Here is a 25,000-nt window from a genome sequence, read left to right as displayed (position 1 = left end):
ATCTTGCTCCCATCCGCATCAAAGTCCTGACAGAGGGAGGAAGGCTGTCTCAGCAGCGTGTGGTCGTGCCGGGCTCTGATAAAAGCAACTCGTGTAAATAAAGAGAGAGAAAAAAAAAATCCTCTGATTGGGTAGCTTTAAACAGAAATTAAAGTGTCTATTACTTTATTCGGAGACTACAGTCCAAATACCACTCATTTAATTACTTTAATATGGGAAATTAAAAAGTCGAGGAAAAAACTCGAAAAAATGTAGTTTTGACATTAAAGCTTTAAAAATGTTGTTGTTCTGAGACATTTCATTATTTGCACACTGAAGCCACAACACCCCATCCTGCACAGGCCAGTGTGTTATTTAAAAAAAAAAAAAGTAAATATACTGTAGTCTATATTCCCTCTCATTTAACAAATGCCCGTTAGAAATGCTAGACTGGAAGCTTTTGTGGTGGGATTATTTGACAAGAATTTGGTGTTTTTTCATCTATCCCTCGGATTAAGAAAATTACAGTCACATCGCAATCGTTCACCGTGACGCAGGCCAGATGTTTCGGATGACACCCATGGACGTCAGTTGGCGGAGTGCGGGCACTCAGCGTACCCATACCTAAATGTTTCCACATTTTCCGTTTTTCTCTTAGTAATATGCAACAGAGATCAAGCCAAAATTTACAGAAAAATATGTTAAAAGCTGTGTCTAAAGGGATCAGTGTTTCCTATCTGTGCGTCTGTGCATCATATTTGGTACCCTGACTTGTAACTCTTTTTCATATTCACTAAATAATAATAACATGCTGTCAGCTGTCAGTCGTTTCTCCACTTAGACTGAGAAATATGATACATTATATTATTTTAAGCGCGTTTCCAAATGTTGCTGCAAGTATAATTACAAGTCATAGCCAATCTATCCAGTGTATCCGTGGAGTCCCATGTGTGTGTATGTGTTTGTAAGTGTGTGTGTGTGTGTGTGAGGAAGAGAGAGAGAGAAAAAAAAAGAGAGAGAGGAAGAAGAAGGGAAAAGAGGAAGAAATTCAGCTCACCTCGTCCGCTCCTGCCCACGAAGCGCAGATCGTTGAATCGGGCAACCTGGTTCTTCATCACAGCGGAGGCGTTCCTCAGCTCGGCCGAGTAGTTCTCGTCGTTCCCAGCCATCACGGTGACCAGAGTCCCGTCAGGAACATCACCGAGAGCCACGATCTGCACAGGGAACAAGCGAGCGATCAGTCTGGGTCACCAAACCAAAGAACCCACCGCGCGTATCAAACCGCATCCAGCACCCCATGATATAAATGATATAAAGTGCAAATCCGTTGACAGTTTCACCAGCATGTTAATGGAAGCCTTTAGATAAATTAGGTTAGATAAAAAGTAGAGCTGATTAGGCCTTTAAAATAAAAAAATATATATTCCCCGTGTTTATATTGAATCGAGTGCATGATTAAGCCAAAACAATGTGAGGCTTAATATACACATACAAACAAACAAAAAACTAAAATTACATGTAAAGCATAAAAAATCATGACACTGCTTTATTAAGATAATATAAAAATATGGTTTCACTCGGACTTTTCGTTTTTACAAAAAACACTAATCTGTAATATTTTTTTAAATTAAGGATCGTATGATATTTGGTGCTGAATAAATCAAAGTATAGGGTAGAACTTGTCTTTGAGTTTGAATTTTCTTATAATAAAGGGAAAAAGAGTCCAGTCTTATTAATAAAAAAAATGCAAATAACATAACATTTTTTTTTAAGTCTTATCGTGCATTTCCCACACACAGAAAACCACAGTATGCATCACTGAAATAAAAAAATATATTTTAGATGATTATAAGAAGCAATGTGTCTTGCCTTAAAAGCCACGGGGAGCGTCTTGTTGCACCTCCAGTGAGATGGGAGGACAGAGCAGAGGAAGTTTGGGCTGTCCGTCCGGACTAGTTCGCCGGCATGGTCCGCAAGGACGTCGACCACGTTCCTGGTGTCCGGTCTTGACCTGAGTGGCCCCGGGGTGGCCATGGCCCCGTTGCTGTCTCCAATCTTACTGCAGGGGAAAGACGTGGAGGGCGGCGTGAACCGTCTGGTCGTGGGCGGCTCTACGGGAATATGCATCACAACAGCTTGGGTCAGTGCCACCTGACTGGGTCGTATCAGAAGAGCAGAACTTTCGGGCACACAAAAAAAAAAAGAGTTTTTCTTTTCTCGTTCCTCCGGACGCTGCTGGTCTCAGAAGTCCAACGTGAGCACTGGATGGAGGTGTGAGGAGAGAGAAAGCCTTGCTAACAGAGACAATCAATTCTGATGACTGTGTGCTAGATCATCTGCACAGGATGTGTCTGTGGAACATCACAGTGTCTTTGTCTTTCACTATCTTCATCAAAATCGGACGGTGTCTCTCACAGTACTCAACTTTTTGCTTTACATCGACGCTCTTATCTATCACGTACTGGCACGGGGTTCTTCGCAAAACATCAACAACACCAAGTAGGCCTAATTGAGCTCTCGCTTCCAAATCTCAAAGAAGTCAAGGGATATTTTTCAATATCTTGACAGTAATCAGGTATTCCGTTAATGCAAGCGCAAAAAGTTAAACTATCGCGCAGATTGGTCTCCTCGACTTAGTTGTGTTGTATTAATATCTTAAATTAACAGCCAAACTTCGCAAAACCTCTTCAGACCTCAACAGACTGTTCCGACAAAACAGTAAACATCTCAAACTCGAATATCGAGAGTCAAAGTAAAGCTGAAGCCCGCATCAAGTGTCCTTCCGATGCGTAAAAGTTCTCTCAACTCCTTGTTGAATCTCTCCCCACAAAAAAAAAAAACCCAACGTGTCTCTGGTATAAGCGGATCTGTCCTCTAGCTCCGGTGAAGTTTCCTTTGAAGTTATCCTTTAGCGCAGGCTTACAGGGCGCATGAAGGAGCCGTGAGGCTAAACGCAGTGTCAGAGTGCTGCGATATTATTTTACCCGAGTCATTTTGGTGTTTAGTGGTAGGGAGTGTGTAGGTGATTTCAACCAATGAATCTGCTGGGTTGGGCTTTCAACAGACCAATCAAACTCTCCGGTGCTCCCTCCTCAGCTCTGTACTGTTGTTACACCAGCTGAATTATTGATACATATCTGCGCTTTTCTCTCCGCTTCGGTTTTTTTTTTTTTTTTTTAATACAGATAGACATATATGTGAAGCAGGAAGAAATAAGAAGACTTTTTGACTAATACACATTTAAAAAAAAATACAGATTTATTTTCCCCAGAGGAGCATAAAACTTATTTTTTGGTCAGGAATTAATTTTGAAAGAGGATAGCCAGGAATCAAAAACAGCGATAAACATCTAATAAAAGGAACACTAAAGAAACAATGTGATTGTTATGATATTAAACGAGAAGTTTTTAACATGTTAAATATATGGTGCTTGTTTAGTGTGTCTAAATATATTTTATTTATATATTGTTAAACCGATTGACAGTGTAAGAAATTTAATTACACATAAAGTCAAAGATGTGCGCCATTTGTACAATAGTGTTGTTGTTTATGTGTAATCTAAAGAAGGATTTAGACTGCAGAGGCCTGTGGTTTTACTCTCATTTATCCATGTTGAAAAGCCTTTATATCTGGCGGCTTCACACCCTCTCTACTAGTAGGCTAAATAATATTTTCATAAAGTGAAATTATGGGTGTACAATAGATTCATATCACTTTAATTGACTCAGCTCAATTAATAAAGGCATTACAGTAGAAAGGCCTGGGCGTTTTTTCCACATCAAACGATTCAGAAGATTAAGCGATGTTTGTTTTTATGCGTGTTTGCGTGTGTGCCTGAGGCTGAATTAATCAGAAACCTGAAATGTTTGAGGGGTAAATTCAATAACGGCACTCCCTGATAGCCATGCAGCTTTCAGACACTAGTTGGCGCATTTGCCTTTTCAATCGCCGTCAGATCAGACTGTCTGAGGCAGACATTTCACATCTGCACAGAAAAAAAACCTCTTATATGTGCTCTGAGAGTCAGAAATCTGGATAAATTTAACAATGAAGCTTCATCAAAAATGATTTTACATGTAAGACGGTTTCGCTGGATCCTAATTAGTGTCAACATTTTTATTTCATATTACATGAGTTTTAATATCTTTACTGCAAATTCGTTAAATAATTGCACTTTGAAGCCATGCTATGAATTGCAGTTAAAACTTACGTCCTTAAGTGCAATATTGAAACAATCTGTTGTTGTTGTTGTTTTCATAACCTATCCCTCCCATCACTAACTCACTTTCATCACTCAAATGTTTCCTCGTCATCTCCAGTGATCGTGATAAACATTTCTCTTTAAAGATTTTGCGGAGGGGCTCATGCTGAAATTAATTTTACTTTTATTTCAGCTTTAAAAAATTAAAATGGTCCAAAACTCTATAATAAAAAAAAAAATTAAGATTCATTTACACAGACAGGAAATTAAAAAGTAAAGAACACTGAGCTGGGCATCTGGATTTATTTCTTGAAGGGAATTTTAAAATGCCTTTAATCAATTGATGATTCATTTTAATAATGGGCTTAATGGTTTTATTTCCGTTTGCGCGTGTGTCAGTGTGTTTGTGTCTTGTATGTCTGTGGCGGTTTTTTAAGATGTTTACTTGCATGAGAATAAATTAAATGCAGTTAAGTGGCGTGAGGAGTCATCTGAGTGGCTTCAGATTTTCCTTTAATTTTTCACTATCACGCATGATCTGAAGAGGGGGGGAGGAAAGATTGAAAAAAGTTCAAAACAAAATACAGACAATTCTTGATTCCACCACCAATGTTCAAATTGTGCTGGGATATTAAAACTTTTCATGTGGGATGAAACTTGGCCACAGACCTCACACTGCCAAAGCTTACGTGAGTGGAGCGCACTTTTACACTTCTGTGTAGCGTGTAGACTACAGGCAATGGGTTAAACCTGCGCCAGTGTTGCTAAAAATCAGTTACATTAAGCAATATTATTTTAGATTTTCATCACTATTTAATTAGAAAATATAAGCTGAACAAAGAATACAAATATATGAATTGTGAAGATCAAGCCATCATCACCATGATCATACAATTAATAGAAATCCTTCTTTATAAGGGTTCAAGTGCTCCATGGCAAAATGATTTTGACATTTTGAGTTTTTGACATATAACAAAGGGAGCCCAAAATTACAGAAGATTCTATCGCAGCTAAATTACAATCCCAACTGCAGAACAAAATCATCCCTGATTGGACGCTTATCATTCAACCTCTATTTTGAGTGTAGCCTGACTGGTGCAATGACATTGCTGGTGATATTTTAGTCGTCCTCCTGCCTTAGTTCATTATTAATATGTGACCACACTCCCCAGTTCTACCCTGCCCAGCCGTAATGTGTGCTCGGGGCGCCTGTCACATTTAGACCTCTACTTTTCAACATGCACTTTCTACAGTTTCAGCCGCACAGGCATTGAGGACAGAGCCCGCCATGCCCCTGAACGATTTTTAATGATCCGGGTAGGTTGGGCCTGAAATCAAGACAGAAAATGTGGACGATATGTGAAACCCCCGACCTACCTCAAATAGGCCTCAGTACATATGAGTCTTAGCATTCAATGATAAAAAGAAAATGGATCCTTTTAGATGTAAATCAAGAAATCACATCATTGTTTACTGATGGTTGTTCTGGGACAATGTGACTGAGATGCTGCCTTCATTCCTACCTACATGACCTGTTATTTAATATACATTGATAACAAAGAAGGTTCTTTGTCGTATCAGAAAATGGTTGCTTGACCTGCAGGAAACATAGCATAAGTCTTTCTGCGCCTTCATGGGTAAATTACTCTAAATTGGACCAGAGAAAAAAGTATGGATTAGGTTTAACAACTTAAGGTGTAAGAGAAGCACCTCTGCTGCTGTGAGTATAAAACTAAAGGGAATCCCAATTATTTCAGAGGTTCATGTGTAATGAGTCAGATTTGTAAAGACAAATATGAGCATGAGCCCTATTAGCAGAGAAACCAGTGGAAGCCTTAAGGGTCTGTAAACTTATACCGAAATCTAAATGCCACCCACACAGCTTTCAGTGCCACTTAAAAGTCACTTTGAAGATAGGGACAGTCTCAAAAACATGGAGAATCCTTTTAAGCTTTCCTTTCTGAATGAATATGATCTATTAGCCTGTATAAACTCTGAGGCTATTTTCAGACAGGCACATATAAGCCTCTGCATGGGTAGCTATTCATTTGAAAAAGAGGGATATGGGGGCAATTAGAAATAGTTTGAGGTTCGGCGATGACATAAGACAAAGATTTCTATCTTTAGAGGAGCTGTGGCGGTCACACATTTCTGTACATTCACAAATTACAGGGCAAGCTTTGGCCCTCAACCCACCGAATGCATTCCTTCCGAAAAGTGTCTGCTCGAATTTCAGCCGGGGGTTTCTGCTCAGTGGAAATATGAGTGTTGTGAATGGACGACTTCTATGAAATGGAGTTTTATTCCTCTTGGATTAAATTAGCTCTACTTCAGGGCTTGGGGTATTTTTTTGTATGAATGATGAATTCTGCGGTGGCTGTGGAACGCCAGGCTTGTTTACCCTCCCCCCCCCCCTCCCCCTCCCTTTTTTTTTTTAGACATAGCTTGCTATGAAATGGACTTTTTCTGCTTGATATGACAAGAGTGTCTGTGATTAGACTTCCAGGCATAATGTAAGTCACCAAAGCCATTTGTGCCAGTCCCCTCAAAGCCAAATCATATTCTAGCGTTGGAGTGTTTATATACACAAGTATATGGAGAAACTTTTAAACAACAGTGAGTGGGTACAGACTGTTTGGGTTTTGGGCTCTTGCTTCTCTGATGGCTGATTCTCTCTAAAATTTTGATTATACAATGTGTCAACACATCACAATTGGTGGTCATTTTTGTCCATTTTGATGTTCAGACTAGAAAATAGGAAACACATTGAACGGTTTTGATCATACAAATTTGTATGTTATTTTTTCTTCACTAAGGTTGTCTGTGTTAGTTTTAATGATGACTGGAATGCACTTGTATATCCAAACTTCGCTTCAGCTCCTGAGGACCCTAAAGAACTTTATCCAAAGTTGAAGTTCTTGAGTTTTCCTCTTTAATTTAACCCTCATTGTATTTTATGTATCCAGTAACTCATGAGAATGTCAGGCCTCAATTCTAGATCCTTGAAGGCGTTTAGAGTATGTATTATCCTAAAAATGATGGAGAGGATGGTGACATTTCCAAACCCAGCAGCTAATTACTATGTAAGCGTGATGAGTTGAGATACGGCAGTCACCAGAGGAGACAATGAGCACACTCATCTCATGCATCTTTAATATTCTGCATACTTTTTGATAAAAGGTGCAGAGCGGAGCAAAGGGCTTATAAAAGCCCTCTGAATCAATTGAGCAACATAATGGCTGTTGGGGGACGACTCCAACTATGTTTTTATTTCTGCCTGCTGAATGTAAATGGACCTCTTAAAGAGTACATTCATTTCAAACACAACAAGCATGAATTTGTCTATCAGACTCTTCATTTCATATTAAATGCATTAAGGGATGAGTTGTTTATAACTTTGATTTTCTTTAATCTCTAGGGTAATAACTAGGTACAATTATTTAAATACAGTGCTAAGGAACTGTTTTGAAGATCTTGTGCTTTACTTTAGTATGTCCATTTCCATTTATTGTAACTCAGAATTATTCACTTCAGAAGGAAAAACTGTTTGGCTGTTAAATACAAAAATGTTGCATCATTAACTGATGTAAATTTATTTGAAAGCTATTCAGTGGACTACAGATGGAAATGAGCTAGTTAGCTAATCTGGTACAAAGCATCTTTTCTCTTCTGAGACTAATAGTATTTTGTACACTGTCCTGATTCAAACAAAGTCATGAACTAAACTAAACTTCAAAGATCAAATATTTAGAAGGAAAAAGAATAGTCATCTTACAAAATTCAAAGTATTGATTATAACACACAGTGGTTTGCTGTCTCAATAGCTTGTGACCACTTCTAAAAAAAGTATGTATGACTTCAGATATCAGTCAGTGCTAAGCACTTCCAGATGGCCTAAAGTTAACTTTTTAGAGGTTTTATTTAAATTACTGTTAGACTTCCAAAGAGGTACATTTAAAAAACTACATATAAAGGCAAAGACAGGACAATATTAAACTGATTAATACAAATGCATGCTGGATAAATCAGTTTTTATGTCTTTCATGCCCCATTTATCATGCCATGTCCCCTCAGATTTATCTTATGACCTGTAGGATAAGGACAGACCTTCAGATAAAGAACAACTCGGCAAGACTTTTTTTTGTGAAAGTGTTCATGAAACATAACTTAGAGAGTATCTAACTGTGTGGTCAAGTATTTCTAACTGAAACGGGATAGAATCGATCGCAGGATAAAAGGCGGGACATTACGTTGGGATTCATTTGATTTGGTTTGGTTGAAATATCAGAAAACGCCCCTGATGCAGGATGAGTCATCAGACATTTGATGTTTTGCAAAAAAAAAGAAAATACATTTAATTTGATGTAAAATACTCAGAATGCTCCAATAAAATATATTTAGCAGATAATGGAAGATAAATGAACATTTACCACATAAAAGTTGGATTAAAACGGGTAAAATGTATTTTTCATTTCATGGGGACTTTAAGGGAGTTGCATCACTTTTTCTAGACTAGCAACAACATTAAGTTGTTATTTATACTTTGATACACCGATTTACAGTCTAATGCTCGGATAATAATTTTTCTGCAAAGGATGAATAAGCCAATTGTATGCAATTTTTTTTTACTTCTATGATACTTGAACATGTGTCACTTTCTAAGGACTACATTGAAAAACAGTTCACCTCAACTCAATAAAATGTAGCTTTACTTACTTCAGTTCACGTAAGGGTCTAACTGCTGCAGCCTTAATTCGTGTGGTATGATCAGTAGCATTCTGTGGCTAATATTAGCTAACTTGACTTTTCTAACATTGATTCTGGGTAACTGAAATTCCTGAGTCAGCTTAATAACTGAAGGTCTGTCTGTGCTACATTTTGCCATGAACTACTTTTTCTGTTATGGTCACCACTTGTGTCAACCAATGCTGCTGGTCATTAAGCCGATATATTCACACTACTATGTTAATTGAAATTTCACCACGTATGTGAATGTCTCTCTCTCTTTTCCCAAATACAATAAACCCTCAAAATCTTAAAGACGCAGTAAGACAATGATGGGTTTGCTGTGATCACAATGCAGGGTCTGACTTTGCTCTGGCCCTTACCTTGCCCTTTATGTTGCAGTTCAGTGGCACACACCACACCAGAGGCAGGCAGGGGGGAACTTGCCGTAAACCCCAGTGTCACGGTCGCTCCACCCTCACATCATCTGTCGGGTACACTCACCCAACGATGACAGTCAGCAGCCTGTGATGTGGTTCCTGGGCTTGTTTATTCTTTGGAAACCCACTAAAAGAAGCATTGGATGATGGTAAGCTCACCAAATGGCCTCAGTGCTATTATTGGAGCACTTTTGGTTGAGTTTTGATCTGGTGGGTTTGTAAATAGGGCCCTGCCTTGCTGTGGGGCACCACTTTTGGTATTTATTGTTTAGTGTGACCTGAAGTAAGAATTTGATATTCATGATTTGTAACCTGGGGCGCATTGTAAAGGCAAATTGATATGACTTGTGGACTTGTTAAGAGATGTGTGCCTCACGGGTACATCAGAGTATGTTTCTCATAATGTTGATGATGATGGACTAAAGCTCACAAAATACACCCTGCTCTACTTTTCTTCATTTAACCAAAGAACAGATTGTTTTCTTTTCCAGGGTCTTTATTTATCCCCAAAGTCATCATAACTTCTAAATCTAAATAAGTCCCATAAATACGTCAACTCCACCATTTTTTTCAGTTGTGGTTTTAAGTGTGAGCTATAATCATTTCTCATCTTTCTTTGTCTCTGTGTCTGTCTGCCTATTTGTGTGTAACGGCACATCCACATAAACACAAATGCACTGGGCTTCTCCTTTTCTAGCAAGAGCTTCTGATGCAAGGACGGCAATCTGTAATCTGTAGTAATTGCATGTTGCAGAAAAACATTTTTCCGCTGTGGTAATCGCTGCAATATGTGTAGTTACATTGCCAAAGTGACAGCACCCCCATCCCTACAGACACACATGCATAACACAAAAACACACACATTAACAAAAGTGTATCTTGACTCAATCTTGCTTTGCCAAATGTGTAAAGTGGCGAGTTTAGACTGCCTCTAAAGATGGTTGAGAAAAAAACAAACTGGAAAAATACAATGGATTCATGAAAAACGTACATCTTGTAAGCACACATAGACATGAACAAACACACACACCTGTGGCGCTGTCATGCTGTATTCACCTTCTGCTAAAGATTTACAGTTCCTGCCAGTGACAGTTTAACTGCCATGCAGCCTGCCAGAGCACTGCTGCCACTCACAGATCAGGACAAGAATCTCTCACGTGGGGCACATCTCTCTCCCTGCTTCTTATGGATAGGCCGGGTCTTTGTAATATAGCAATGGTCTTTTTACCTGCTCTTTTGTAATGTTAAAAGACAAAGAGTAAGGTCTTTTACCTGCTTTTTGTAAAGTATCTCGAGATAACACTTGTTATGAGTTGACGCTATACAAATAAAGATTGATTGATTGATTGAAATGATTGAAACACCTAAGACTATCAGTGCAAACAGGTGATGAAATTAACCCCCTTAATACAAATCTTCTAATAATACTCATAAATAAGTCTTGCAGAATTCAGTCATTTTTTGGAGTTCCTCCGGTTTAGTAGAAGTTTTTACCACATTAAAGGTAGGGAATGTAGTGATGGTCTGTGGCCGAACCATTGATGCATATTTATCTAACCATTGTCTCCCATTTAACCGCTCTGACACCAGTGTATCCAATGTGTTGGACTGTGGCGTAGGTTTATGAGGTCACCACCACTGTGAGACTGAGGGAAAACTTAAGTGTTATTTATAGAAGACATCAAGATAATGCTCTTCTCGCCACCTCAGCAGATAATCTCTTTCTCTCTCCTCCACTCTCTCTCTCTCTGTGATTGACACTCGGCAGCATCCCCAAATAGAGCCAAATAGAGTCCCAAAATATGTCAGGACTTTCTAACATACCCCTCATGAATGTGTATTAGACGTAATACTCAGAGACCTTTGTAGACATATATACACAAAGCACAGACACTAAGATTGCAACCAGCCTGTGTGAAAACCTTTTCCTCTCTGGGCTGCCATACTGACTGCTGAGGCCATCCAACCTCCCAGCAGCCTCACTTCCCCATGTCTCTTACGGAGTCCTTCCGTCAGATCAAACAGCTCCTACTGACGACGAGAGGAGACAGATCGCAGCCCTGGAATCCGTTCAGTCTGACAGCCCGAACACGTTTGACTAGCTACGCAGCCTGTGTCTACTCTTCCATCGCAAGAGAGCCCACACAAATATAGTAGCGCCACCAGAGAGGGAAAGAGGGGGTGAAAGCAGGGCGGGGGTTAGTGAGGTTGCGTTTGTTGGCTCAGAAAAGAAGTTGTGAGGCGTCCCGCTCATACAAAGGCAAAGCCCACTTGCTCAGTTTTTTCACAAAATGAAATCGCATGTGAGTCAAATATTAGGAAGTGCGCATGGCTTCCAGCAACCACCAAGCCATTTTAGCAGAGCCTGTAAACCACATTTTCACCAGTACACAATGCCCCTTTGTGCTTGTTGTGTGGCTGTCCCCGCTCGCTGGCACCCGAAAAGAAGACCCTTTTAAAAAACTGCGGACAATTCAGTAAAGACTTGAGGAAAGTGATGAAGATAAAGTGTCAGTTTTAGATCTCATGTTAATTAGTGGCAGTCGTGTCAGGAGATGCAAGCAGGACAGTCTGCCCTCATTTAGCCCCAATGCAAGAGGGGATCTTTGATGTGGTTCACATGGAATGCTGTTGTTCATTCCTCTCTGCAACAAAAGCCACATGTTTTTATTTTTTGAGACTAGGTCCTTCTTCTTTTGAACTACGAAGGAACACGGTGAGGTATGTGACGTATGAAATGAATGGCATGAATGCTAACCAGTAAATCATAACTCAGAGATGGCTCTGCCAACCTGGCTCAGAGCCAAAAGTATTGTTCCCTTGTTTAAGGGAACAAACTCTCTAAGTTCATTCTGATGTCTGTGCATGTCTTATTCTATTGCATACACAAACTCAAGCGTAGCCTTGTGTTTACATTTCCAACTTTTGAACTATTGTCATCATTGTTTGTCCCTTTCATCTTCTTTCATTACTATTACGGGATCTTTCAACAGAGGTCATTCCAGGTTCTGTCACACTCATTCAAGTGCAAATTGACTTCAAAGAGACCCCAAATATTACATTTGCATTTATTTCCCTCTTCAGAGGGGTTCAGCCTCCCGAGCACCATTTGACTCACCACAGAATTCAACCAGATTTGAGCAGAAACCCGGCGCTGGTTTCCTGACAAGTGTCCGTGCCACTTTCCTCTGCAGACATGAGACAACTCTTGGAAAGTGCTTGGCTGGCCCTTAGTGCTTTTGATCGTAAGGAAACAAGGGTGTGTCAAGTCTGCAAGCCAAGAGGCTCAGGAGAGCACTTAGACAAATAATATTGTCAACCCTCATAAATCTAATCTCCTACATATTAAGTGATTATTGTCAATCATTACAAATGATTTCAAATTTAATCAGAAGAAAATGAATTATCTCCAAATGTCAGTGAACCTCTCTGCATTGACGGCAGAGAGTCACTGTGTTCCTTGCAACTCTGTTTCTGTGATGTGTTTGGGCTTGATTCCCAGCTCTAGATTAAGCAAACCTAATTGGAGGCTAAAACTTATTTTCAATGGAGTCTCTCCATTCAAATCATTGCTTGAGTCAAGGGTTTGGCTTGAATTGAAGTCCGGGAAACCAACCACTGGGGAAACCCGCGTGTCCGAAATGTGACTGAATGTTTCCTCTCATCATCTCTACTGCTAATCAGTAGTGGCATTGCCCGTGTACAGTTAGCACCCTGGCGTCTTTAGAGCTAGCATTGTAAGGCAGGACTTGTCTTTCTTTGACTCAGAGACTCAGGCGTCCATTGAGGCTTTGCTGTAACTGCACACTAATCCCCTGATTGCTGTGTTTAGGGCCAGCACGTCGCTGCACCACGTCAAGGCGGCCGCGGCTAACGACAAGCTAATGACACCACGATGACAAGGAGCGTTTTTAAACCCAATCAGGAGCCTGGAGTCTGACTGGCTGGTGATTAGGTTCATCAAACTCTACTGACTGAATGACTGCCTCGCTGTCTGCCTCTTATGTCATCACACTGATTAAAGGGGAAAGTTGTATTTAAGTCTGTAAGGCCCTTCAAACACGTCTTTTTGCTAGGTTGGCAGCTTTAGATCAGCTAACCATCCTGCTAAAACATAGAGAGCTAAGAGCATACTACTTGTTTGATTGAGGACAAACATTTTATTTACCACTTTTCTTGCTCTTTTTAAAATGATGTGTCAGCATGCTGTTACTCTACCATAACCCAACAGTTATAAATTAAATACGTAGTGCCTCGAATGTTTTTAAAGATATGTTTGAACATTTCTCTTAAGGACACACCAATCATTTTTGGACAGTGAATTTATAAAAGTTTAAATTAATCAGGAAAGGACTTGTAGTTCAAAACAGTCAGGCCTGACAGTGAACCACTGTTCTCAGGTTTAAATGTTTGAAGCGTGTTGTGAAAATTGTCACTTTACAAAATCAAGAACACTCTCACTAATATTATCAGTGATGTCCTCCACTGTTCAGAAAGCATGTAGGTTACATGCTTTCTGAACAGTGGAGGACATCAGTGTGATGGACTAACGCATAGTCCTGACCAGCTATTACAGTGAGGTCAGACAGCATTTAGAGAGGGAGCCCTTCATGCTTATCATGGTGACATGTAGTGCTCCTCCTGACTCAGCATGGAGAACAACTTAGACTGCAGACTGTTTGTGTTTTGTTTGTGCATGAACAAGTTCCATTTTTTCTGAATGTTTTCTGTACCGTTTCCTTTATGTCTACAACCGTGAGAAGAGTCGAGCTGTCGACAAACTGACCTCACAGCAGACAGACTATGGAGAAGAAATAAAGGGGCCACTTCTGCTGCACAGCTGAGGGGGAATCCCTGGTGTTTCCTACTGAGCCAATACAGACAGCAGCTGTAGAGAAAGTAGAAACTTGCTAAAGTTTACTTCAGGGCAAAACCTGCAGCGATTCATGGAAATCAATAACTTTTTGAATTCTGCATGATTTTCAAATGTTTTATTTATATATTTATATATATTTTAGAAATGTTGTAGATAAGGCAAACTTTGGGTTGAGAATATACAAATATTGGCAACATCCAATGAGGAAAAAGATGGAAACTATGCTCATTAAATTAGAAACCAATTTTGGTTTTGGTTTATTGGCTGACCATGCAGTTATCTGTATCCATCTCCAAGAAGTCAGCAACCCACCATTATCATATCATTCATCATATCACACACACATGCCAGCCCAATTGGCAAGAAGCAGCTTGCTGGCCATATAAATATTCCAAAGGTCCATATCCAGCCGCCACTTAAAAACACGAGCAACACACCAATGAACCTCGGTCAGGAGAACAATACGCTTAAATGAGTACAGTTTGAATCCAGCTCTTTGTTGTAAAGGATTTGCCTGGTGGAATTAGTTTGCTTGTGGATGTGTTGGCAGCATTTTTTTTTGGAGAAAGCTGACCTACAATCTGTTCTGCAGAAACTAGTCACCTATGCTTCATGCTTCTACAGTATTTTGTTATCTGCCTGTTCTTTGAAATAATCTGAAGGAGACTCTGACTGTGGGTCTGACTCTGACTTATTTCAGTCTATACTGATAAAACAAAACTAGTGTCATGGTTTTATTTTACCATGTGAGGGGGAAAAAGAACTTTGTCCATTGTTTTTGCAGTGCTAAATAGTAAAGGGAAGTATACTGTAGTAATTGGTCAAGCTTGAGCCCATACTTTTTTTCAACATTATTTATTTTTTAAATAAATCATACCTAGCAAGAAAATGCACATGTGTTGACTGGTTAATTTAAAACAATAAGGGTTGGTTTTATAGGTTTAACAATGTTTATGCATGTTTTCTATCTTCTATTGGCTCTAAGTCTATATTTTCAACAATTGCTTCTTGTATTATTTAATGTTTAACCTCATTTTTATAAATGAAGCACCTCTGTTTCTATTAATTCTAATTCTAAAGTTTTGTGAGCTGAGTAAAAAAAAAAAATCTAAAATTCCAGTCTTCAAATTGTGTTCCTGCAAAACGCAATTCCCAAGGGCTAAATTGTGTTTGAGGAAGGGTAAGAAGCAACCCCTCAACATGTTTTTTTTTTTTTGCAGCAACAGCAATTAAGTGTATGTAAACAAGTTGAGTGAAAAAAATTCTGGGAGAATCGAGAATCTGAAAACATTTCGTAGCCTGCAGTGTCTCACATCCTATCATTATCAGCATTTTTCCTTCACCATAATTAAGTTTTTCTTAATTGTTTATGGGAAGACGGATCTGCAATAAAGATGTTTGGAGCATGGTTAAAGTTGCTCATACTGTAGTGTCGTGAAGATTCAGTCTGGAAGAGGTTTTTTATTTTTTGTCGGTGAAAAAAAACATTCTTTTTATCCTTTGATGGTGACACAATGTGTTCCCACAGGCCTCAAATCTTTGCTAAACTTTTAGACAAGTAAAACACTTTGTACATACTGTGTGCCATCTTATGAAGTCACTGTCTCCTGATATGTTTCTGAACATGTGGGATCTCTATCAGCTTGAGTCATTTCATGTGCTGCCGACCAAACCCATCCCTGCCCATTAGAATCATTTGTGGGTTAGAATGCAACTGTAATGTTAAAACAAAAATGTGCACAGCAATCACGGTTGTGCTTAGTCACAGGCAGTTTCTTTTTTTTTGTTTTTTAGTTTTTCAGTGCAACAGCAAAGATGTTGTTGACAAAATCTGTGTAACGGTACAGGGAGGGGTCCAAACAATGAGGCTTCTTCATCTGCTGTCAAACTCAGGTCACAGCTCTCTAATTCTAGCAAAAGTTACTGAAAACAACTCAACCTTTGATCACACAGGTTTCACTTATACCATTCATCCTTTTTTTTTTTTTTAACTTTGAGCTGAAAAATTACAAGCAAACTCTACATTCAAACAAAATTTCAGCATTCATTTAGGTTAATAATACATGAAACGGCCTTGTAATACTTGTTTTATTTTTTTCAGCAATCTAAGCCTCACCATGTAATAAGCTGGTGAGTTAGCCTGTGGTTAAGGGCGTCGCTTTAAAACAAATTAAGAAAAAAAAATGCGAGAAAAGCTTTTCCTTAATGTAGTTATCCGCCATGCAGGATGAATGAGATCATGCAGTCTAATAACAGTGATGTGGATTTAATATCTTTAACTTAAGGGATAATATGAAATATTATCAGCTTGTAAGTGAAGCGTTTTAACTTCAAAGGAATGAGTCATAGAAACAGAAGAGCTGCATCCGGTTTTGTCATTATTTAAAAAAAAAAAAAAAAAATCAAGCTTAAGAATTTTTAATAATGTGATCATTTCCACCTCGTAATGCAGTTACGCAAGCATTTTCAGAGTCTGCATATTATCCTGTCTACATGCAGCTTGTTCCTGTTTCTGTTTCAGTCATTCCAGTTGAAAAACCTGGTCTAGACATTATGAATTCCTCTTACATCACTTGCATCATATCTGGTCATTTGTCTCCCTCATACCAATTATTTTCAACCACCTGACCTTAATGATCATGAAAGACTATTTTACATAGTCACTCTTTTTTTATTCTCACACCCAAGAGGGACTTCAGTAATCATATCAAGCATAGAACCCTTGAGTTCAGTTCTCTCACAGCTGCCATGCACAATCTGATCTTATAGTTTAGCATGCAGGCTCACTCCAGATGAAGGCTGAAACGCATGGAAGAGTATTCTTCCTGCCTACACGGCCTAACAGCAGCCTCCAGTCACATTCGTTCCTTGCTGCTTGCGACTTCTGAGTGAACACACCTATTGTCTACTTTCATGTAGAGTTACAGAAACTCCCCTCCTCCATGATTGTTTATTGAAAAAATTTGCTCAACCTTTATTTCTTCAGTTAGAAAAAACATTTAAATCCATATGATCAGATATGCTGAAAATAATCTGGCCGCATGTGGTTAGCTTCCCACCACCAGAAAATTATATTTACTACTACACTTAGCATGACTTTGACCTTGACCAACGCAACGGCACACATTGCAGTTTGAAAAGTCCACAAGGGTGGAGGCAGGTTTGGGATTAGTCGACCACAAAATCAGCTTGCCTCTCTGCATACTCTACCTGGAAGCCATCTTACTGGCAAACTCTGAAAGTGTTCCCCATAAAGTCGTGTTGACAGACGGTGAAAACTGCGAGACGGACCTAAAAGTAAATAAGTTCCTCCAAAAACGTTTACAACCCTAATCAAATCCAGAGCGTTCCCTCTATCCAAAACGCTTCAGAGTTTTATAAATAGATATTATGCCTTGCTAAATTGGAGACAGGATTCTGCTGCTCCGTGGCTGTCATAAGTTTTCTATTATTTGCTTTCACTTTAGAATATTGAAACTTTAATATCTGGTTACAGGTTTCAGCTCGCTCTGCCCAGTCTTTATGTTTTGGCGTCGCTCGGGGGCCTCACTCTCTGCAGGACTTTGAATGGGCTTCAATCGAGCATGTTAATTTAAGAGAGGAGAAAAAAATCTTCACCATATGACTTTTTTTTTTATTAATAAAATCACCAGAGGCAAGCCATCTGTTCTGTTGAATTTATAGTCTTTTTCTTTTTTGAGCTACTGTATAGGCCTCGCTCTTTTTTTATTTGTCAGCGGTTCTCAGCTTGGAAAGTGTCTTGAGCGTATCCTTTGTGAATGACTAATTATGATGCATTGAAAGCGTTGTTTTCTCTCACTGTGCATGAGTCTTTCAGCAAGACCATCTTCTGAGAATCCTCAAAAATAACCTAGGTGCAACTTTTGTGAGGCATGGTGCTTTTCTCACACTCAAGTACTCACTTCCATTCATGCAGTGCTATAAGCCAAACAAATAAAACTATTCCCACTCTAATAAACCCAAGGCTTTTTCTCTGCCACAAAGGGAGCTGCCTCCCAAGAGTGTAACACTGAAAAAAAACGACCCCTGTATAAAACAGCCTGCAGAAAAACAAGGCAGCCCTTCCAATGGGAGGGAAATGTGGTGACAGCAACTGAGCCAAGGATATAACTCACGATGCAGAGACAATCACATCTGTCATAAAGCAAGTACCACACACACCTGATGCTAACACTGCACCATGTCAGGATCGGAAACTCAAGTTGCTTTGAAATGCTGCTGTCTTTTTAAATGATGGTGCTGCTGTGTGGGAGTTAACAGGTGTAGCCTCTTTGTGGTTATTATCAGTAGAAAACAGCAGCTCGCAGAGTCTGCATCAGATTAACGGCTCGCTGATGGCAAGCTCAATTATTCTTTTTCTCTTTTTCTCTCACAAAAAAAAAAAAAAACTATCCTACAATAGCCATGTTCTAGCATTTGATACTGAGCTGGACGCCGTGAGAACGACAGCTGTCTGTATGTGCACATGTCATATGTTATACGTGTGGAACTGTGTGTGTCTCCCTGAGCTTTAGCGGAGTACTGAGGTTTCTGAGGTGAGGCGTCCTCTCGATTCTCACGCGAAGTGCATCTGATGTTGCACATCACATGATAACATGTGTTCTCTGTCTGACTGTGAGATAGCCTGAGATGTTGAAGAAAAACTTATATAACACCTACAGAACAGACTGTTAGTGTTGTGCTGAAAATTAGGATCATACTGTTGTCTTTAATCATAAATAGTGTGAACAGTGCGCGACTTTAAAAAAAGAAATCTATAAGTAGGAAGTAAAAAATAGTTTAAGAAACTCAAACATTTTCTTTTTATAATTTTTTTTAAATGTAATGATTGAACTGTTGACTCTCCTTATTTGGAAACATTATTTGTATTTGTAAAACAGCGCTTTAGAAGCAAGACATTAAACACTAACCTTCATTTTCTTTAACTGTTTCTAATTTCAGCTTGATTTGAGTGTAAAAAAAATAACTTGCCAAATTGCATTGCCTGTGTAATGCAAGTTGTTAAACAAACCACTGGGGTATTTTTCTTACATGAGGTAGTCCTGATTTGAAATGCTTTCAGATTGAACCGGAGGGTTAAATAACTCTTTGCCTTTGTTGTCTCGCAGTTCGGTTTCAGTCTCCAGAACATATTGTAAAAGGATATTGCACATTCTCTAATTCTCTTTAATGATTTCCAACCGAGGATTTCAACTTTAAATGCATGGCTCTTTCTTCCCCTTTAGACTGTCTATCTCACATCCCGTCTCACTGCTCGGATTAAAACTCAAAATCAGGCACGCAAAACCACATTACGTTAGAGGTTTAAACAGCCCCAATGCCTGATGGATGGCATGTATGAAACCTGCAGCGGGTGACGCTGATCTGTAAACAGTGAGGAGATAAAGGGATGTGGATCCCTTGGTTATAAAAAACAGAAACGGGGAAAAGGCCTGAGCCTTGTCAAGAGGAAACTATAAACGCCTGCAGTGTCTGAAGAAGCTGTGAGAACAGTAGAACATCAACCCTTGTCAATGCGGTTCTACTGAGGATATCAGAGGATTTCTCTCATGTGAGACACAGATGTGCTCAGTGTGTGTGTTTTACTGTCTGTTTCAAACCGTATGCGCGCATGTGTGTGTTGTGTGTGTGAGGCCTCAGAGATTTTAAGATATACTCTGCAAACAATTAGGACCTGGTAGGGCTTCTCCTGTGGCTGTCTCTAATTAACACGGCAACAAGGCCTTAATTGGGAAGGAGACTTTTTTCTGCTGCCTTTGAGTGGCAGTCACAGTGGTTGTGTGACAAACAGTGGGAACAACTGAGTCCCATGGCTGTCATCATATTAATGACTTCTTTGTCGAGCCTGTTTATGTTTGCGATTTGAATCCTGGATTAAACTGAAAGTATTCTCGTAAAAATCCGAAAAAAGGTTTCAAACTTTGTCTACGCCGCTTCACTTAAGAGCTTCCATATTTGCAAGTAAATGCTGTCTGATTGGTATTACCATGGCAACAAATGGTTTCTTCATTGAGCCCGGTGTTTAGCGTCGCCAAGTATAGTGCACTCACCTCACCACATAGACCAAAAGTACCTCCTGGAAGTAAAGCAGAGTGAGAGAGACTAATATGTTTTTTTTCTTTGCTCTTTTATTGTATTGCAGTGTTCCGGTAAAGGGCCCAGTCACATGGAGCCTGTGAGCTTGTATTCTCACAGTGAGAGCGCTCAGTCTCACTTGATAATGAATGTCTGTGGTGAGAATCCCATTATGGAGCTACTCCATCAAGCCTACAGAAAACACAGGAGCGGCGAGGCAAAGGCATTTAAGGCTCATATCAGTCAGCTGGAGGAGGGTTACTGTCAGATCAGATCCTCCTATGTGAACATCCCTCAGCACACGTCTGTGCGAGTAGACGGAGAGATAACTGTATTCACACACTACAGGAAGAACCCACCTTTCAGTGAGTTCAGGTAAATACTTGTATGGTCTCACATTCAAAAAAATGACAATTGGGATGTTGTTTGAGGGAGCGGGATGAGTGGAGTGGAAAGGGGGGGGGTGCAAGGGGAGGGTCAGCACTCACCTCTGAGTAGACTGCTGCTGTAGCTGGAGAAGGAGTCAAAGATGCTGTTGGATGCCATGGCAGGGAAGCCACAATGGTACAGAGTCCTTGATGCAGTCGATGTCCTACAGCTTTGTGGAGGATAAAAGGAGAATGGAAACACAGATATGAGGTATAAGAGAGAGAGGCAGAGGAGATGGAAGGCGAGAGAGCAGAGAGGACAAAACTCCTGGAGCTCAGAGCATGTTTGCAACCAAGAATCTAGGGTTTGTGACCACCGCAGGAATCCCAAGCCGCAAGCCTGCAGAGAGAGCAGCAGCCTGTGTTAGCAGCAGCACCAGGAGACATTTGAGAGAGAAGTGGAGAGAAAAGAAGAAGAAAGAGGAGACAGCTGAGAGAAAAGCAATCGAAGCAGAAGCAACAGTAGCATTTGTGTCACCAGGTGTCAGGGAGAACTCACCAGGGCTGGAGATGAGAGGGGGCCAACCTAACGGAACCCGGTTGGTGGAAGCAGAGCCGGCGTTGAGGGCTTGGTTTGTGGTCCTCTGTCACGCAGTGGGCTGAGGGTGTGAGGTTAGCCAGCTAGTTTGATAGCGTGGTCTGTCTTTCTCTTTCTCTCCCACAATGGTGGTGGCCTGACTGGAGCGTCAGTGCTAGTAAAAGGCTAAAAGCCACAGTCTATCTGCATCCTCCTCGCCATCCTCTACACAGAGACACACACTCCTCTCAGTGAGTGGTGGAGCACACGTCACATGTCACGTGAGGTCACCGGGCCTCTCCCTCCCACCCTCCTTCCCCTCCCTTCTTGATTCTTCTATCCTCTTTTCCTCTTCTCTGGTTTCTCTACTTTGGTTTTTACTTTCCATGCATCTCCTTCTCTGACTCGTTGCCTTCACTCTTCATTGAGCGTCAAAGTTTTGGAAAGATTCTATTTTCTGTTGAGTTCAAACAAGGCAGCGGCCTGCACCACTGTGGCTCACTGAGGACTCAACCCACTGTAACAGAGCCGGAGAGGACTTCGAATGTGTTCAGCCAAAAATTGACAAAAGAAAGAAAAAGATTTTGATCGTATCAGACGAAGAGAAAAAGAAAGCATAAGATAGCTGTGGCTTTTGCTGCTACTGTGACAGGAAAGAAAGTCTGTAGCTGCAGAACAACATTGAGCATGCTGTTCTAAAATGTGTAGCTTATGTATGTCCTGTGCTAGTTTTATGTTTGTCTGACTCACAGCACATCTGTGTTTGTAAGAACCGGTGGTTTTGGGCCTGCAAAACCTCCACCCTCACTTACCACTTGATGCTATCATAATCTCAGTCTCATTAGAAGTAGAACTGCCAGTCGCTTGACTCTGTTTTAAATTCTAAAAACTTTTTGATTGTACACGCACACATTATTTCCCCCTCTGAACTTGCTGGCTATAGATATTTAACCTGATTGTAGTTTTCACCTTTTTTTTTCTAGTTTCATTTATTCCTTCTTCTTTTTTTACCAAGACGTACCAGGATATCAAATACCTCTGTCATTTCTCATGCTATTTGTTTTAATGAAAAAACAGGAAGTGATTCATGCTGCTTCAGATTCATACAGAAACTAACAGGCAGAATAGTGATGAATATACAGGGAGAAACACTCAATATAGGTGCAGTTTACCTTAGATTCTTCACTTCTGTGTACGACTGTTGTGTTACAGCCTCTTTGTGTGCGTGTGAGTGCACAAATCACTGGCATTTGCAAACCTGTGGTATCCATACTTCCTCTCTCCTTTCTCCTGTTTTTCAGTGACACACTGACCATGTCTGGCTCTGGGACAACAGACCCAAACCACTGTCTGGTCACTCATGTGACCCAATGGCTTTCCCAGGAAACCTGCGAGTATGACAGCTTATGCATGTCTCTGTTCTGTTTCTGTTTTACACTGTATTGTGTATAGGTGCCAACCCACCTTATCATTTGCTAATTGCTGGACAAAACTGCGCTATGGACCACAACATGCATATACAGTACCATGTTCTAAGGGTGTGTGTTTGAGAGAGAGAGACAGAGAGAGAGAGAGAGAGAGATTGCTGCTCTTCCTGGTAGCCCGCACTGCCCTGTAAATGAGCAGTTGCCGTTGGGTTAGGCGGCAGTCGGGCCTAAATGACACGGCGTGTCGGCAAGTGTGGCCGAACACTGAGGCCACAGCCGCGGCCCGAGGGCTTTTATCAGTCCGTCCACACGGCCACTACAGGCCTCTGACTTAACCTCACACACAGCAAGGCTTCCTCTTCTCACACCTCTGTTGCCTCCTTACATGGCCTTGGCCGTGGCCTGCCAGCCCAGGGACAGATTACTACTCTGTGACTTGCTGCTGAATGGTAGTGCTCTTACACTGGCCCACAGGGAGACACTTCTACCTGTAAGACCAGGAAGATTATGGCTGGGCCTGTTGCTGACTTATATTTGAGATCATTTAACTTAAGGGGGAAAAAAACATTTTGCACCCTATGGTCTACTACTCCTAGAGTTTTGTATTCTGGTCTCATCTCATTTTTTTTTTTTTTTAAAGGGACCCTCTTGATTGCAGGATACGGAACAGGGGTTGTTTTTTTTTTGATAATTATTTTCTGTCCATGTATTTGTGCACTTAAAGTATGTTATTGGTTATAAATGGCATTTTGCTTTCGGATTTTATTTTAGGGTGTAATATATTTTCTACTGTTTCAACATGAGGAAACTGTTTCACATTATTCTTCATTTCCTTTTTTTGTGTTGAATTGTCTAAAGTGTTGTTGCAGCTGGATCTTCAATGAGGAAAAGAAAAACGGCAAACAAATACGGGACCATCCCACAGCATTGTGCAAGAATGGGAATTGGCTCCATTGCAGTATAGTCCAAACTTGACAGTAAAAGAAAGCGTTAGAGTCAGGGCCATTTTCTCCGACCTCCGCTTTTTTCTTCTTCTTTGTCTAGGTAAACATCTGCTTCATGTTTTGAAATGTATCTCATGGCTTTGCACTGCCCATGACCGTGAGGGGAAAATAGTCTGAAGATCATTGTGGCCATCTTTCACTCAATTCTTTCTTCCCCAGCCCAGGCCTTGTTTATCAAGCCCCTGTATTTAAGCTTAATATAACTCCTGTTTTGCTGAGAAAACTGTGGTGGTTTAATCACTGTCAGTGGTCCTACGCCTCTCGGGTGTGGCTCGCGAGGCAAAAAGGACCCAGTGCGGTCGTGCGTCCAGCTGCAAAGGGGCTTATTTTGTGGTCTAAAAATTGCAGGCTTCCCCATATGTTCTCTATAAACGTGGAATGCAGCGTGGGACTTGAGGAGGCTTTTATAATGAAGTGGCCGTCATTGCATCAAACACCATGGTCCTGCCTGCTGCTAGGATAGGCTTTTGGAGCCAGTTTTTTTGGGGCTGCACACACAGGGCCAATGTCCTACCAGCTCAATCGCACCTCGTACTGGCCATTTTATTCTAATTATATTACACTGCTCATTTCATTGACTCATGTTACTGTCCACTTTTAGTACAGAATACCCATATTCTGTTTAAAGATTTGAAGAATAAGAGTTTCCTTGGACTTTATATGTCATACTTACATTTAATTTACTATAGCACATCTCATCTCTTCATTTTTTTGAAAGACTTTGAAAGTTGAATGAGAAATGTATTCTCTGTACACAGCTCAGATGTGTCTACATGTGAATGTTGTTTTTGTCTTTGCAAGAGAGAGCCTCACTGATGCAGCAGTTTTGTGCTTAGTATCAACGTTGGAGGTGATCAGCTGGCCAATTATTAATTAATTGGATCCAACAGACACAAAGAACTGGCTGAGATAACCACATAGATGGGCTCAGAGTTCCTGAAGAGGGTTGTGTATATGATCCGTAGAAGAACAAAGTCTACAGAGAGCCCATGAAGAGTTTATGGAGATAACTGCTGCTGCAACTTTGACATTTATGTAGAAAGTGGATATCAGAATCAGAATCCATTTTTATTGCCAAATACATTTACATATGGTCGAGCTTGCATTTGTCCTTTTCTGTGGCTGCAGCGTACCAGACTGTGATGGAGGTGGAGAGGATGGACCATTATGGTCTTTGGCAGGTTGAATTCCTTTAGCTGCCGCATGAAATACATCCTCTGCTGTCCTTTCTTGATGAGGGAGCCGATGTTGAGCTCCCACTTGAGGTCCTGGGTGATGGTGGTCCCCAGGAAGCAGAAAGACTCCAC

At 40.4% G+C, this 25,000-nt stretch overlaps 1 protein-coding gene across 2 annotated transcripts in view; it reads right to left on the bottom strand.

Moving 5' to 3' along the window:
• Positions 1 to 21,487, bottom strand: part of runx3 (RUNX family transcription factor 3) — a 47,947-nt gene extending 26,460 nt beyond the window's left edge. The window contains exons 1-4 of one of the 2 annotated variants that reach the window (XM_065966182.1): positions 21,245 to 21,487; positions 20,806 to 20,915; positions 1,849 to 2,090; positions 1,037 to 1,193 (exon numbers count right to left, since the gene is read on the bottom strand). In XM_065966182.1, the coding sequence (XP_065822254.1) occupies positions 1,037 to 1,193; positions 1,849 to 2,090; positions 20,806 to 20,863 (457 nt within the window). In that variant the 5' untranslated portion in view covers positions 20,864 to 20,915; positions 21,245 to 21,487. The remainder of the gene's footprint in view (positions 1 to 1,036; positions 1,194 to 1,848; positions 2,091 to 20,805; positions 20,916 to 21,244) is intronic. The other variant, XM_020645004.3, reaches the window with a different exon arrangement.
• Between the last annotated feature and the right edge of the window lie 3,513 nt (positions 21,488 to 25,000).

Source organism: Labrus bergylta, chromosome 18, assembly GCF_963930695.1.
Source record: "Labrus bergylta chromosome 18, fLabBer1.1, whole genome shotgun sequence".
Taxonomy (NCBI): domain Eukaryota; kingdom Metazoa; phylum Chordata; class Actinopteri; order Labriformes; family Labridae; genus Labrus; species Labrus bergylta.
Note: the sequence above shows the minus strand (reverse complement) of the source record. Positions and strands in the feature narration are given on the sequence as shown.